Here is a 17,370-nt window from a genome sequence, read left to right as displayed (position 1 = left end):
AGGTTTGCAAGGCACTGATCTGGATAACCGAGGTGGCTGCTGGACCAGAGGGTGCTTTGAATCGTTATGCTTAACTTGAAATACAGCCAGTCATTAGTGTGGTGCCATATATGCCAATGTGGCGCCCTGGACTAGCCAGGTCGTCACAGATAACACACAAACACCCCCACCCCCATTAGACAGTAACATTAGCCAAACAAAACCCTTGTTGCCTCCCTCCAGGGTCTGATGTCCACACCAGGTGGGGCGGAGTCAAGCGGTTGGCCCCACCCACCGAGGAGTTCACAGGCCTGGAGGCGGGAAAAGTGTCAGTGAGAAGTTGGAGTTTAAAGAGTGAGGAGTAAACGCTTGGGTGTCTGGGTTTATGGCACTGACAGCAAGGTTGGCAGACGGTGGTGGCCGTCTGCAGGAGTGGTGAAGTAACGCGGAACCGTAGGACCGGGGTCGGGCGTTGGCCCGCCGGTACCGACCGGGGAGCGTAGTGAAGCCAGCACACACAGGCAGGGCCATCGGACTACGACCAGGCTTGGAGCCGCCGACAATAGTCAAATCCGAGTGTGACCGGAACCCCAGGGGTTTCCTAACAGCCAAAGACCCGATAGAAGGCAACCGCCCACACCGTGAGGGTATACAGCTACCGCCTAAGGCTAGAGACCCAAGGGCCAGTGCCTGCGGGCAAACGGGCTCCTCCAGCATCCATACACCGGGGAGCGGACTACCGTTGGGGATCCATAGTAGTCAAACAAGTAGATCAAGGTGCAGGGAAAGACAGCCGCCATCACCTGTCCGGGGAGAGACACTGCAGCCGGTTACGGGACCCGTCCATCCAGCCGTTTGGTTTACCGAGGACTTTGTGCATCTCTTACTGAGTGAGTACACCCGTGCCATCCGGCACCGCACCGCGCTGTCCCTGCAACCCTGCACCTCACCAACCCTGCCTCCCCGTCACACCACTGGGCCTCGGGACCACCGACCCCTACCCACGGAGGGGGAAAACAACATCCCAGCTGCTCCCCACCATCGCTCCTGGGATCCCCATCACCAGCAGCGGTGGTGCCCATCTTCACCACAACCCGTGGGTGGCATCACGGACTAAATCCCCCAAACCAACCACCCCTTTCACTCATGGGCGAGGAGCGCCGCTCGAGTCCCCGGATCCGGCCCACCGCTCGAGTCCCCGAGCAGCAGTAGCCGCAGCAGCGCCGGACCCGAGCGTTAGCGAGCAAGCGCACGGCGGCGGCGTCCTCCCCGCCCGCGACAACTTGGCGTTATGAACAGGATTGAACCCATCTACTTACCAGTAGAAGTGCGCCTTGTGATCTCCGCCGGCGGTGTCCGGCCGAAAATTTTGAAGCGCCACCATCTTGGCGCGAAAATCTCCCGCTCGAGCGTCTTCTCCGAGCAGGGAAGACGCGAAAGTGAAGCCCCGCCCCCAACAAGCGGAAGTGCTGAAGAGAACCAAGGGGGGGCGGGTGCGTGTCTGCCTAATGTAGCCGAGGCTATAAAAGCGGGGACGCCAGGACTCTACAAACATAACCGGTTCCTGGAAGCAGCTTGCAACATGTCCGCACCACCTGAGAGGCCTGAGTCTCCGGAGCCTGCCCCAGGGACGGCGGCTTGGCTGAATACCCAAGTGATACTATTGTGCTGCCGTAACCGGGCCCAAGTACGGGACCTGCTAAATCGCTGGACCGCTGAGATGGAGGAGCTGGCTGTGGTCGTGCGGGCGCATGAAATAGAGGCCATGCTAGAGGAGCTGGTGAGTGACCCACGCCCTTGTGTCCCTGAAGGACCGGCCGCTGCGGCTGAAGGGTTCGGTCTACCCCTGGCCCCAGCAGGGCCCGACCCATCGCCTGTGCTGACCGCCCCTACAACCCCGCTCAGACCGTCGTCCCCGATGGAGGTGGCAGAGTCCGTGTTGCCCCGCCAGGGCCCGGAGGCCCGAGAGGAAGCCAGCCAATCAATAGGTGGAGCGGGTGACTTAGAAGAACCGATGGCAGACCTCCATACACCGGCCAATGACGGGTTACTTGCCACTGAGGAGCCACGAGTTTGGGCTCAGCTGGAAACCATTACCGACCTGCCAAGTCCCACCATTAGTCCCCAGGAGTCAGATGACAGCAGCTCGGGGGCTGACACAGAACCGGTCTCGGAGTCCGAGGAAGCGGGTGAGGGTCTTCCCAATGGCAATGCGCCAGTAGCTTTCTATGTCCTGCGTGGTGGAGGGAACGGATACCGGGTGGCCCTCTCCCACCAGGCCTGCCACCAGATGTTTGCAATATTAACAGCGGAGGGCGAGGCCACCTCAGAGGATGGGGTGGAATAGGCAGCAGTCCTCCGTTGCAAGCAAGTTGTCCCCCGTTGGGAACCTCAGCAGAATGAATGACAAAAATCAACCGAAAAGATCATCTGATTAGCTACAGTGATTATCCCGGCCGTTGCCGGCAAGTTGTCCCCAGAGGGACTCTGTGTGTTTTTACCACCCACATGAGAAACTGCTCATGAACATGGCTGAGAACTGGCAGGCCACCGACGAACTTGTGGGCTTGTAAATAGTTTTGTGGGATGGAAACCGTTGTCGCCTCCGGAGAGGCAGATTGGAGGAAGGGCCCGATGCAGAGCAGGCTGGGGCCCGTCCACCACCAGGACTGGTTGCCATCCTCCGGGGGTCAGGGGTCCCCCTTGGATGTGGGGTCCCCTGAAGTGACAGCCGGGTGCGAGTAACCGTACCCGTTCCCGCTCGGGCAGCCTGAACCTGGACTGGGGTCAAGGGGTGCTGCCCACTTCTTAGGGGCAGCATCAGGGCTAGGTTTCTTGGGTGGGAGAGCGGAAGATGTCCGTCCGTCCGTCCGTTATTATTAAAAGTGTTTTTATATGTGCAACGTTTAAGTGATCAAAAAAAAAAAATGCTTATGTTTGAAATGTTGATATGTTATTTATGTTTTTACAGTTTTGAAAAAAAATAAAACCGGTGATGGACGGGCAGCCCACGGACGGTCTGCATTTCACCAAGGGGGAATGTGGTGCCCTGTACTAGCCAGGTCGTCACAGATAACACACAAACACCCCCACCCCCATTAGACAGTAACATTAGCCAAACAAAACCCTTGTTGCCTCCCTCCAGGGTCTGATGGCCACACCAGGTGGGGCGGAGCCAAGCGGTTGGCCCCACCCACCGAAGAGTTCAGAGGCCTGGAGGCGGAAAAAGTGTCAGTTAGAAGGTGGAGTTTGAAGAGTGAGGAGTAAACTCTTGGGTATCTGGGTTTGTGGCCCAGGCACTGACAGCAAGGTTGGCAGACAGTGGTGGCCATCTGCAGGAGTGGTGAAGCAACGCGGAACCGTAGGACCGGGGTCGGGCGTTGGCCCGCCGGTACCGACCGGGGAGCGAAGTGAAGCCAGCACGCACAGGCAGGGCCATCGGGCAACGAACAGGCTTGGAGCCGCCGACAATAGTCAAATCCGAGTGTGACCGGAACCCCAGGGGTTTCCTAAGAGCCAAAGACCCGATAGAAGGCAACCGCCCACACCATGAGGGTATACAGCTACCGCCTAAGGCTAGAGACCCAGGGGCCAGCGCCTGCGGGCAAACGGGCTCCTCCGGCATCTATACACCGGGGAACGGACTACCGTTGGGGATCCATAGTAGTCAAACAAGTAGATCAAGGTGCAGGGAAAGACAGCCGCCATCACCTGTCCGGGAAGAGACACTGCAGCCAGCTGCGGGACCCGTCCATCCAGCCGTTTGGTTTACCGAGGACTTTGTGCATCTCTTACTGAGTGAGTACACCCGTGCCATCCGGCACTGCTCCGCGCTGTCCCTGCAACCCTGCACCTCACCAACCCTGCCTCCCCGTCGCACCACCAGGCCACGGGACTACCGACCCCTACCCACGGAGGGGGAAAACAACATCCCAGCTGCTCCCCACCATCGCTCTCGGGATCCCCATCACCAGCAGCGGTGGTGCCCATCTTCACCACAACCCGTGGGTGGCGTCACGGACTAAATCCCCCAAACCAACCAGCCCTTTCACTCACGGGCGAGGAGCGCCGCTCGAGTCCCCGGATCCGGCCTACCGCTCGAGCCACCGAGCAGCAGTAGCCACAGCAGCGCCGGACCCGAGCGTTAGCGAGCGCGCGGCGGCGGCGTCCTCCCCGCCCGTGACACCAGCATTACCAGTAAGTGACTTGAGTGATCATGTCTGTTTACAAGGAAGTAAATAAAAACCAATGAGGACCATTAGTCTCTACTTACTGTCACTACTGGATCTTCTGTGTAATGAAAAGGTAAGTATTTTTTATTTTAATAACTTTCCTGCTGCTATCCCAGTTTTTTGACGTCATGTCAGCAGTCAGCACAGACATATTTAACATAGTGCGAAGCTGTTGGAAATCGTGAATACTTTCTACAGTATCTTATTACCCATTTACCAGTGAACTGATCATTCACTTTCATTTCACTCCTAAAAGTCTTCTTGAGGCCTAAAACACACTTCTGCATAAAAAACGTCCGTGTGACACGGTCCGTTTTTCGGGTCCGTGTTCCGTTTTTTTGGGGCGTTTCTCCGGTACGTATGGCATCCGTGTGATGGCGTATGCGAGCCGTGTGTACGTGTAAAATGTCCGTGTTTGTGTGTAAAATGCCTGTGTATGTGTACGTGGAATGTCCGTGTGGAATGTCCATTTGTGTGTTGCACAATGTCGTTGATACATGTCGTCTGACAGCAGACGGAGTTGCACGATGAGAATGAACTCGGGTGAACTTCACCCGACTTCATTGTCATGCTGCGGCTCTGTCTGTGTGCCGCATACTGATTAGCAGTCACCTGTGAAGGATTCACCAGTGACCGCTAATCCCCCGAGTGACTGAAGTGAGCAGCCCTCTCTCATACTTACCGCTCCCCGATCACCAGCGTGGTGAGGAACAGCTGTGCAGAGAATATGCGGCAACAATTACTTTGAATATGCCGGCCGCTCATTAATCAATCTCGTATTCCCTGCTTTCCCCACCCACAGACGCCTGTGATTGGTTGCAGTCAGACATGCCCCCCACGCTGAGTGACAGGTGTCTCACTGCACCCAATCACAGCAGCCAGTGGGCGTGTCTATACTGTGCAGTAAAATAAATAAATAATAAAAAAAAACAGCGTGCGGTCCCCCCCCAATTTTAGACCTGAAACACACATCCGTGAAACATGTGCGTGTTTGTTTTGTTTCCGTATATACCGGAGACACGGCCAAACGTGCACCAATGTTATTTAATGTTTGAGGACACATGTGCGTTTTTCATTAAGGTCTGTGGGTCCGTGTGCGTGCTACGTTTGTGTCTCCGTTTTGCACGGAAGCATGTCCGTTTTCAGCACGCAACACGCAGCACGGACCCAATGAAAGTCAATGGGTCTGTGCGCACGTCCGAGTGACACGGAAGCATCTCTGTTTGCTCCCTGTACGTTTTGTGCTTTTTTCATGTGATGTCGGTCTTTTTTCTTTTTCTGTTTCGTTCTCTCCCTCAGTCCGTCGGTTGGTCGGTCTCTATGTCTGTCGGTCGGTCTCTCTGTCTTATCTGTCCCTCTCGCTGTCTATCGGTCAGTTCCCCCCTCTCTCATACTTACCGTTCCCTGATCTCAGGCGCGGCGCTGCACGGCTGTTCTCTAAACTCCGGCGGCTTTTCCTCTTTTGAAAAAGCCGGCCGCTCATTAATTAATCTCGTATTCCCTGCTTTCCCCGCCCACTGGCAAATATGATTGGTTGCAGTGAGACACGCCCACACGCTGAATGACAGCTGTCTAACTGCAACCAATCACAGCCGCCGGTGGGCGTGTCACTATGGAGCAGAGAAATAAATAAATAATTAAAAAAAACGGCGTGAGGTCCTCCCCTATTTTAATACCAGCCAGATAAAGCCATATGGCTGCAGGCTGGTATTCTCAGGATGGGGAGCCCCACGTTATGGGAAGCCCCCCAGCCTAACAATATCAGCCAGCAGACGCCCAGAACTGCCGTATATATTATATGACATTGCTAGCGATCGCACCCACCCCCGTCGTGCGTGCGTCACGGGCAAATCGCTGCCCGTGGCGAACAATGTCGCTAGTATATGCGTCACGCACACATACCTTCCTAACGATGTCGTTGTGGCCGGTGAACAAACTCTTTTTTAAGGGGGAAGTTCGTGCAGCGTCACAGCGACGTTACACAGCGGGGTACCAATAGAAGCGGAGGGGCGGAGAGCAGCCGCATTAACGTCACTCCAACCTCGTTGCCGCAGGAATGCTGTTGTTCGTTATTCCCGGGGTGTCAAACGTAGCGATGTGTGATGCCTCAGGAACGGCAAACAACCTGCGTCCAAAATGAGCAGCGATATTTGGGAAAGGAACGACGTGTCAACAATCAACGATTTGTGCCGTTTTTTGGATCGTTAGCGGTCGCTCGTAGGTGTCACACGCAACGACGTCGCTAACGAGGCCGGATGTGCGTCATGAATTCCGTGACCCCAGCAATATCTCGTTAGCTATGTCGTTGCGTGTAAAGCGGCTTTTAGAGATTAGGTTACAGATGCTGTCCATAAAGCTCTATGAAGACCTTTGGAGGCCTTAGCAACTATAAAGTGAACACCCATAAATCCAAGGTCCTTGATATTATTATTCCATTCCATTAGTGTCTTGCCTGAGAGATTAATTTCCTTTAAAATGGGCCTCTTTGGCTAATACATATTTGGATACCTGGATCTCTGCAAATTACAAAGACTTCTACCCCCAAAACTTTGTGCCTCTATTTCAGGAGTGTGAAACTCAAGGCCCGCCACATCATTTTATTTTAGATTTTTAGATACGCTATTAATGATCTTCATTAACAAGGTCCCCTGTAATGGCTCTGTTATCTATTATGCTGGAACTCACTTTCCACTGAAGAAAGGACTAATGTGTTTATTCATACAAGCAGCTTCTTTGGTTATCTCATGCCACTGGAAGACCTCACAGATACCCTCTCCATGGAGTGGTGGGATTCCTTCCTTAACCCCTTCACTCCATGGCCATTTTTCGTTTCTGTTTTCTGCTCCTTCATTCAAGAGCCATAACGTTTTAATTTTTACGTTAATATATTCCAATGAGGGCTTGTTTTTGGTGGGACAAGTTATTAGTTTTCATTGATGCCATTAATTATACCATATAGTGTACTGGGAAATGGAAACCTGGCAGTATGATTCTCTGGGTCAGTATGAGTACATAGATACCAAATATGTATAGATTTTTTTTATTGATTAAAAATTAATAAATTTGTCCCCGTTTGTCACCATTTTGGTAGAACTGTAACTTTTTTATTTTTCGGGACTAACCACGGCGATCTTCTATAGTCTTTGTACTACCAGTAAAATGGAAGTTCCCTATATTTCCTTTATCAGATGTCGGGTCTGAGTGGGAGCTTTTTTTTTGTGGGTTGAGTTGATGTTTTCATTGGTCGCCTGTTAGACCTTGCTTCTGCCTGCCTCTAAAAGGCCTCCATAAATGACAGACCTGGAGGTCATTACTTGAATTGCCATCACAATTATGTTGCTTGGCATGTCACTGGCCCACTCCTTCCCACAATGTTCTAAATGATGTGATCACTATTGATTGCAGCATCTAGAAGATAAGTTAGCCAGGAGCAGGCTGACACAATAACAATGAGTCAATCATGTCCCAATGGTGTCACCAGTCCAAAGGCGACTGCGATACCAGACCCTACTCATGCATGACCGCCCACCGTAAATTTATGACGGCACTGCACAAATCCCATCAAGTGCCAATGTATATATACCGTCAGCAGTCGTGAAGAGGTAAACAATCTGATTACTTCCTATTTTGGCTAGATACTCAAACCAATAAGTGTGGGTAAACACCTCCTTACTTTTCCCCTTTCTTATTTTCTTTCTTTTATTTGTCTATTTTCTTCTTACTTGTATTTTGCTATTGTTTACTATATTTTTAGTGGCGCCATAAAAGAGTATCCCTCAGATGTCCAAGCACCTTGCACTCTTCATAAACAGATAACCCTGTCTAACAAGCCAACATCTGCCTGTGGCATCCAGTATTCTGGTATGTATTATACTGAACTTATTTTGCCAGAAGTACATATTATTATTTGTTCTGCCTTTGAATGTGTTCACATAATAATATTTTTAATGAATAGATTAAAAAATGAGTCGTATAAATCTTTAGTATTTAAAGCTTGATTAGCTTGGAAAAAGGATGCATCAGTGGAGATTTCATCTTAAGGTATAAACCTCGTACGTCTGGTCAATACAGTGGGCTGACACATGACTTATTCCTTCCAAAGACCTTCCAAAAGTCCAAGTGACATTCATTATGTGAGGAGGAAAGGAATTGCAGCACCTAAATAGGTGCTTATTTACAGGTAGAGCAATCAGACCTTGGAATGCTCTACCAAATGAGGTAGCAATGGCAGACATTTTAAAAGCATTTAGGGCTGAATACTTTTCTCACAAAAAATGGCATTATGGGTTATAAATAATCCATAAATAAAGAATGTATAACTGGTTGAACTTGATGCATTCTATCTATTTTCAGCCAATATAACTACGTAACTGAGACCCATTCCTGGTTTTGAAACACATTATTGGTTGCCCTTAGAGAGGAGCAAATAAATTTAATTGGAATTGAATTCTACTTGAATTTTACTTAATTTTTTTCTAACGTGTGGATTCTGCAAAATGGCAGCCACTGGGGAAATCGAATTCTGTCTGCTTATCTTTAGTTGCACTATTCCTTAGGCCCTCTTCACATGTCCGTGAAAATCACGCACGTTTTTCACGGACGTATCAAAGGTACGTATTGTCCTCCGTGTGCCGTTTATGGCACACGTGTGTTCTCCGTGTGTTATCTGTGATAACACACAGAGAACGGGTACATTCTGCTAACCTGTCCCTGGCGTTGCTGTCCGTGGTGCTGATCTTCGGTCTCCGGCCCTGCTTCTGCTGCTTCCGGCCCGAAGTGGAGTGAATATGCAATAAGCATAATGAGCGGCGGTCGGAAGCAAGTGACAGCAGCGGCAGAGACAGGGCACACTTATGCTCCACACGTATACACGGTCCATGGCAAAACATGCACGTGTGCGCAGACCCATTGATTTTAATGGGTCTATGTGTGCCCGTTTCTCCGGCACGTGAGGAAACGGACCAAACACGTGCCGGAGACACGGACGTGTGAAGGGAGCCTTAGGTGGTTTGCTTTCCTGCATCAGTATATTCTATGAGTCTTCTTACATATAACACAGTCATATGCAAGATCCATGTTTCTTTTGATCATTTTTTAATTGCCTCTGGACAAGTAGCCTCATAAATAAACTGAGCTATGTGTACGAACTCATCCATAATACAGGTTACCTTGACCAGTTAGGCTTCATGTTCAGGAAAAGCACAAGTGACAAAACATTGCGGATGCAGATTATTTCATATGGGTGGCAAGGCGAAAGCATTGGGCCTTGGTGTCGCTGTCTTTTGAATGGCCACATCTATTCAATTTATTAGAAGGCTTTGCTTGGGACTCAAGTTCATAAAATGGATATCGTTATTATATAAGAAAACCAGAGGCAATATTTAAGCCAATGGTTAGTGTTCCTCTACTTAGCATTACAAAGAGGCGCCCATCAGGAATGGCCACTGTCACATTTACTATTTACTCTGGAAGTATTCTGCATATATGGTATGGTATTATATTTAATAGTGTGACGTTGGGTGATCAGTAGGACAGGATTTTCTTGTTGGCTGATAACTTAAGGCCACTTTACACACAGCGACATCGCTAGCGATGTCGCTGGTGAAAGCACCCGCCCCCGTCGTTTGTGCGTCATGGGCAAATCGCTGCCCGTGGCGCACAACATCACAGCGGCATCACTAAGTGACTGCCTAATAGAAGCGGAGGGGCGGAGGTGAGCGGCCATAAGATCCCGCCCACCTCCTTCCTTCCTCATTGCCGGCGGCCGCAGGTACGATGTTGTTCCTCGTTCCTGCGGTGTCACACATAGCGATGTGTGCTGCCGCAGGAATGACGAACAACCTGCGTCCTGCAACAGCAACGATATTTGGGATTAGAACAACGTGTCAACGATTAACGATTAGGTGAGTAATTTTGATCGTTAGCGGTTGTTTGTGCGTTTCACACGCAACAACGTTGCTAACGAGGTCGGATGTGCGTCACGAATTCCGTGACCCCAACGACATCTCCTTTAGTTCTCCTTATACAACAGGGGAAATAAGTATTGAAGACATCACCAATTTTCTAAGTAATATTTCTAAAGGTGCTATTGACATAAATTGTATGGCACCTTATGCTGATTTTTGCATATGGCAATGGGTTTTTATTACATTCAGTCATTATGGGAAGAGGTGCTTTCCATCCTAACATTACCTTTACATTTTCTATCACCCTGATCCCTCATAAGCCAGATATCTTCTTGTTGGGCCTTCTGGAAGAAACTATGAAATTTATCATGGCCATAGCTTTCTACAAGAGAGTCTAATTTTTGGATGCAAAGTAACAGCCCTCAGATAGATGGGAGATAGACACCAATCACTCAACCACTTACAGCAATAATGCACAAACACCACCAGTAGGTCTGGATCACAACCCCTCACCTGACCAGTATAGGTATTCCACAAAAGAAGAAGCGCATGGTTAGCGTGAGATGGTCGTAGTCCTGGGGGAGCTCGCACCCAGCTCTGCCACTGCCTTTTTGATACACACCTTTTTGTATTAATAAAACCTTTTTACGGACCTTGGAGTGGAGCCACTTTTTCTTCTTTTGTGGATTACTTGCTGGACATCTACCTACTTTGAAGTGTGCCCCTCTGATCATGTTTGATTTTTGGATCTGGAGCAGCTTTCCTCTGGCCACCCAACCATGAAAGGTAAAGTCTGGAAATGCAGGATGAATTCTTTGTTTTACTGACCAGTATAGGTATGCTATAGCTGGCATTAATTGAATGGTCCATCCAGTATATATAGGATTGGAGCCGATCTTTACAGTATTTGGTTCATTGGTGAGGTTTTGGTCCTGAGAAGAGGACTTGGGTACCAGCCTCAGATATCCATGCTGGGCGCCTGATTTGCATATTCTCCATCCTGAGAGACTGGGTCCTGAGGATCCAGGGGCCCCTCTTAGAGGGAGGGGAACTGTGAGACAGAGTTGTACACAAACGTCGCCGACTGTCATGGTGGCTTTGGACTCAGATTGCAGATTCTGATGCTCTGCCCGATGGTTTCTTTGGTGTCTGGGATCAAGACCGGCAGGCATAGGCGTTGAGCTGATGTGTGCTGATTCATAAAGTTAATCTCTGGTAGTCTTTGCTCCTTTAATCAGATGTTGTGGGGAGACCTATCACATCTGTTCCCCTCCTATTTATACTAGTGGAATCCTTCTACCCATGTGAACTATAGTTTATTCTGTGTTGGTCTGTGAGGTGTGGTTTTCCAGACTCTCTCTGGTGAAAGTTATGTTTAGTGGTGCTTTAGTGGTTTCAACACGATCATGTTCCCTACTTACCTGGAGGAGAGGGAATTAGATCCACGTGCGCGTGAGTGGGATGACGAGTCCCCACTCTCGCGTGTGCGCAGTGCTGCCTGATGGCTTGCCTGCCCACGGCACGACGTTGGTGGACTATGGAGAGTGACGTATGCGGAAGTACTTGGAGCAATTATTTAAAATCCGGGTGGCTGGGGTGAGGAGACACTCCTCTCCTTCCCTGAGGAAGCCAGATCTGGGAGTACTATACCCCAAGGCAAAACGTACGTTGGTGGGTGATGGGGGAGCTCTTTTTTCTGTAACAGAACCATGCACCAGTCACTTTAGACAGCACTTGGCACTTTACCTTTCTGACGCTAAGGTATTATAAGGAGGTCTGACGTTTATGGTCATTAATGTGGGTTACCCGGGTGGTGCAAATTAATAATATATTTTGTACTTTGCACTTTCCTAGAGTGTCTATGTGGGGAAAATCCCATGATCAAATATATGTTCTCTTGATCTCCTAAATATGTTTTATACCATCTATCTACTTTGTATTGTATACCTTTTTTGTCTCTGAACTCAAATAATAAGATGAATATCATCATGCCAAATAACCTGCTATCTGCGTTCTGTTTTTATGATTCTTTGTCCACCTTTTATGTATGTATCACTGTTTTATTGCATGTAATAAATCTTTTGCACTATAGACTCTAGTCCTCCTGCATTAATAATCCTGTTCCTTACCTGGAGGAGAGGGAATTAGATCAGGACTGATCAGAAGCAGGACCAGAAAGAGACTCAGGCCTCTCCCCCATTAGGAGTATCCCTGACAATAGGGAAAGCATAGGGTCTCCTAGTTTGGAGAACAGCTTAGAAGCCACGGTTTGCAGCTATCCCAAAGTCATCGTGACATTTTGAGTGCACACAGGTTGCACACGTAGACACATAGGACACCATATTTCTCTGAATTCTGGGCCAACAAATTGATGCAATACAAGATCCAGAGTACCTTTAACCCCAGGGTGACCAACCAGGACAAAATTATTACCAATATCGTAAGTATGTTCGGCTGAAGATAATTTCTTAGAAAAGTAGGCGCAAGGATGCAGTTTACCAAGAGATAGACCTTGAGACCATACAGCTTTCACTCCCACTTCTGACACATTAACATCCACTGTAAAATGTTTATATACATCAGGCTCTATCAATAGGGGTGTCAACGAGAAGCACTTCTTAAGATAGTCAAACCAAATAAAGCACCCTGAGTTCATTTAGAGAAGTCCGTACCCTTCAGTCAGTAAGTGATCTTGCTACAGCAGAGAAACTTCCAGCAATAATTATAAAAATCTAAAAAACATTGCAGTGCTTTGAGGTTCTTAATCATAGAATCACAGAAAGGTGGAGTTGGAAGGGACATCAAGGGGCCATCAGGTCCAACCTCCTGGGAGTGCAGGTTTTCCTAAATCATCTTAGCTATATGTTTATCCAGCTTTCACTTGAAGTTTTCCATTGATGGAGAGCTCACTACCTCCCGTGGTAGCCTATTCCACTCTCAGACGTTCCTCACTGTCAGAAAGTTTTTCCTAATGTCTAGTCTGTATCTTCTTCCTTTTAGTTTCATCTCATTGTTTCTTGTACTTCCTTATGCTAATGAGACTACCTTTCAGATATTTGTAGGCCTTCTCTTTTGCAAACTAAACATTCCTATTTTTTTAGATGGTCTTCAAAGGACATGGTTTGCAGACCTAATACCATCTTGGTTGCTCTTCTCTGGAGTTGCTCCAATATATCGATGTCTTTTTTTAATTGGGGTGCCAAGAACTGTACACAGTATTCAAGGTAGGGTCTAACCAGGGCAGAGTATAGGGGAATAATTACCTCTCTTGATCTAGATTCAATGCTTGTCTTGATACATCCCAGAATTTTGTTGGCCTTTTTATCTGCAGCACCACATTGTTGACTCATATTGAATCTGGGACCCACTGTTATGCCCAAGTCCTTTTCCCCTGTGGTATCACTTAGATCTATTCCTTCCATACTATATATGCTTTTTACATTTCTTTCACCCAGATGTAGTACTTTGCATTTGTCCCTGTTAAACACCATTCTGTTCGCTTCGGTCCATTGTTTGAATGCCTCTAGATCCTTTTGAATATGCTCTCTTTCTTCGCTAGTGTGGGCTACTCCTCCTATCTTAGTATCATTTGTGAATTTTTTGAGTTCCCCAATAATTCCATTGTCTAAATCATTTATAAAGATATTAAACAGTACTGGGGCCAGGACAGAGCTTTGGGCAGCCTGCTTTTGACTTTCCTCCAGTTCGATGTGTAGGCATTTATTATTATTCTTTGTACCTGATCATTAAGCCAGTTTTGAATCCATCTAACTAAATTTTTGTCGATTCCATACTTGATCATTTTTTTAATGATAATGTTATGTGATACTTTATCGAATGCCTTACTGAAGTCAAGGAATACTATATCCACGACATTCCCATGGTCCAACCATTCAGTGACTTAGTTATGGAAGAAAATCAGGTTGGCCTGACAGCCGTGCTGGCTCTGGTTAATTAATACCTTCACATCCAGGTACCTAAGTAAATGTTCCTTGACAATTTGCTCAAAGATTTTTGCTGCTATGGAGTTCATGCGTACTGACTAGAGTTGAGCGCGGTTCGCGGTTCGAGGTTCTCCAGTTCGCGGCTCGAGTGATTTTGGGAGCTGTTCTAGATCGAACTAGAACTTGAGCTTTTTGCTAAAGCTTGATAGTTCTAGATACGTTCGAGAACGGTTCTAGCAGCAAAAAGACAAGCTAATTACTAGCTGGCTTTCCGCTGTAATAGTGTAAGTCACTCTTTGACTCACACTATTCTGAAATTTCAGCGTATAGTGTGCGGGAACAGCGCATTCAGATCACTGCTGTTTGGATAATGGCGATCGCCATTTTTTTTTTTTCCTTGTCTTCCTTCCCTAAGCGCGCGCGTGTAGTGGGGCGGGCCAGCATGTCAGCCAATCCCAGACACACACACAGCTAAGTGGACTTTTAGCCAGAGAAGCAACGGCATGTGTGATAGGATGTCCATGTCACATGTCCATGCATTATAAAAACGGACATTTTCCTCCAGCACGCCATTATCTGCCTTCTGCGTCTTGGTGTCAGTCACCGCTGGCGCAGCTCCTGTCTCCGATACTGCTGTGTACGCTCTATACACAGCGCTGTACAGAATAGGGATAGAAGTTTCTATCAGTCCTTTTAAGGGCTAATACCGGCAGGGTCAGAGCCATAGGTGACAGTCAGGTCAGTGAAAACAGATTTTAACAGCTACACAAGATGACAGCGTCTGTGTAGCTAAGGTCAGGGATTTCCTCGCTGCATTTCCCCATTAGGAGGGATAGAAAGGGAGGCTTCCTTTCCTGTACCCAGACCCACAACCCTGCCACTGTACCCTCCTGCCCTTTGCACACTCAAACTCATTGTTACTAAGCCATTATACTAGCAAACACTGAGGAAACTTAGTGGCATCCTAAACGCGGCTGTTGGACTTCTGTATTGCCCCACTAGTGCAAAGATATTTGCAGCACGTCTACCTGCATTGCACACTCAAACTCATTGTTACTAAGCCATTATACTAGCAAACACTGAGGAAACTTAGTGGCATCCTAAAAGTGGCTGTTGGACTTCTGTATTGTCCCACTAGTGCAAAGATATTTGCAGCACGTCTGCCTGCATTGCACACTCAAACTCATTGTTACTAAGCCATTATAATAGCAAACACTGAGGAAACTTAGTGGCATCCTAAAAGTGGCTGTTGGACTTCTGTATTGTCCCACTAATGCAAAGATATTTGCAGCACGTCTGCCTGCATTGCACACTCAAACTCATTGTTACTAAGCCATTATACTAGCAAACACTGAGGAAACTTAGTGGCATCCTAAAAGTGGCTGTTGGACTTCTGTATTGTCCCACTAGTGCAAAGATATTTGCAGCACGTCTGCCTGCATTGCACACTCAAACTCATTTGTTACTAAGACATTATACTAGCAAACACTGAGAAAACTTAGTGGCATCCTAAACGTGGCTGTTGGACTTCTGTATTGTCCCACTAGTGCAAAGATATTTGCAGCACGTCTGCCTGCATTGCACACTCAAACTCATTGTTACTAAGCCATTATACTAGCAAACTATGCTGCCAGTTTACGGGCCGTAGTTGCATTGTCAGGGATAGTTATTGTTGTTTATTCTGCTGTTAATAAAGCTAGACCACCGCTGAAATCTACACCACCTCTCAATTTTTACTACCACATTTTAAGTGCACAATCTTGTCGCAATCAAAATGAGTGGAAAAATGACAGATGCTGGTGGAAAGGGGAAAAGGCGTGTTGGAAAAGGAAAAAAAGGGTTTGTCCGTGGGGAAGGTGGCAAAGCTCCATTATCATCTGCTGAAGATAGACCATCTTCCAGCAAAAGTAAGATGTCTACTACTTACCGTGGACAATCCGATGTGCTCCCTTTTTTACGGACACGAACAACTGGAACAAAGGTAGGTGATGGCCAAAAAAGGAAAATGCTTGAATGGATCTCAAGTGGTCCAACAAGTGCCCTCTCCGCCACCTCAACTACCGCATCCAAGAAACACCAGTCCTCTGAGTTGTCAGCCCAATCACACTTGCATTCTCCCAGCTCTGAAGTCTCCATCCGCCCTGCACAGTATGGTGGAACTGAGATGGCTGAGTCTGCAGAGCTGTTCAGTCACACTATAGCCTGGGAATCAGAAGTCTGCTCCCAAGCTACAGTGAGTACAGACCAGGAAATGGTCTGCAGTGATGCCCAGAACCTTTGTGACTCTGATTCAGGCCGTGAGGACCAAGTTTCTGAGCATAATGTTGACCCTTTTTTACAAACTGTAACACCTGTTGTTATAGACAATGAGGAACATACTGATGACGATGAGACGCAGATACCAGATTGGGATGATAACTTAAATATTCGGTCAGGGTAAGAAGAGGCTCGGTCTGAGGGTGAGGGGAGTGCAAACACAACAATTGATGAGGAAGTTCTAGATCCCACCTACTGTCAACCCACAGTCAGGCACTCGAGGAGGTCAACAGAGGCAGTGGAGGAGGATGCAACCGACGACAAAGTTACCTTGCGCCTTCCTGGACAGAGTCGGAGCACTGGTAGCACGTTTGCAACTGCATCCTCAGCCACCACTCTGCCTCTGAGCACTAGTTGGGGGGGCTCAGCAGGTCGCATGCCCTCTAAGCCTTGCCTAGCCTGATCCTTTTTTGACATAGCAAAAGATCGTCCAAACTATGTGATCTGTAAAATTTGTCGTGATTCTGTTAGTAGAGGGCAAAACCTCAGCAGTTTGACAACTTCTCCCATGAATCGTCACATGAATAAATATCATATGTCCCAGTGGGAAGCTCACCGTGCTGCAATGCAGCCTAGCGGAGCGAACCATCCACCGCCTGCCCCTTCCAGTGCATCCGCGCGCTCTTCATCTTCTAGGACTGTGGGGACAGCTGTCACACCTGGTTTTCCACGCACAACTTCCACCACTGTAACCGCAACAGGCAGTTTGCTTGGTAGGTCGTCAGTTGGTTTGGAAGGGGAACAAGTACGTGTGTACAGCTCTCTCAGACATCAATAGCACCAACGTTGGATGAAGGCAACATCATGTCTACGCCTGCACTTTCCTCACAAAGCTGCATTTTTCCAGGGACACCCCACTCACCACCGTCTACACACAGCAGCCAGATCTCTGTCCCTCAGATGTGGACAAATAAAAGGCCATTTCCTGCGACCCATGACAAAGCTAAGAGGTTGACTTTTTTCCCTCTGTAAGCTCTTGGCTACCGAAATGCT

At 48.1% G+C, this 17,370-nt stretch overlaps 1 protein-coding gene across 1 annotated transcript in view; it reads left to right on the top strand.

The window, feature by feature from the left end:
- The window catches only part of WDR27 (WD repeat domain 27), a 954,066-nt gene that overhangs the window by 381,459 nt on the left and 555,237 nt on the right, over positions 1 to 17,370 (top strand). The window contains exon 15 of the mRNA XM_075339621.1: positions 7,966 to 8,072. Coding sequence (XP_075195736.1) covers positions 7,966 to 8,072 — 107 coding nt within the window. The remainder of the gene's footprint in view (positions 1 to 7,965; positions 8,073 to 17,370) is intronic.

This window comes from Anomaloglossus baeobatrachus, chromosome 3, assembly GCF_048569485.1.
Source record: "Anomaloglossus baeobatrachus isolate aAnoBae1 chromosome 3, aAnoBae1.hap1, whole genome shotgun sequence".
In the NCBI taxonomy this organism is placed as follows: Eukaryota; Metazoa; Chordata; class Amphibia; order Anura; family Aromobatidae; genus Anomaloglossus; species Anomaloglossus baeobatrachus.
Note: the sequence above shows the minus strand (reverse complement) of the source record. Positions and strands in the feature narration are given on the sequence as shown.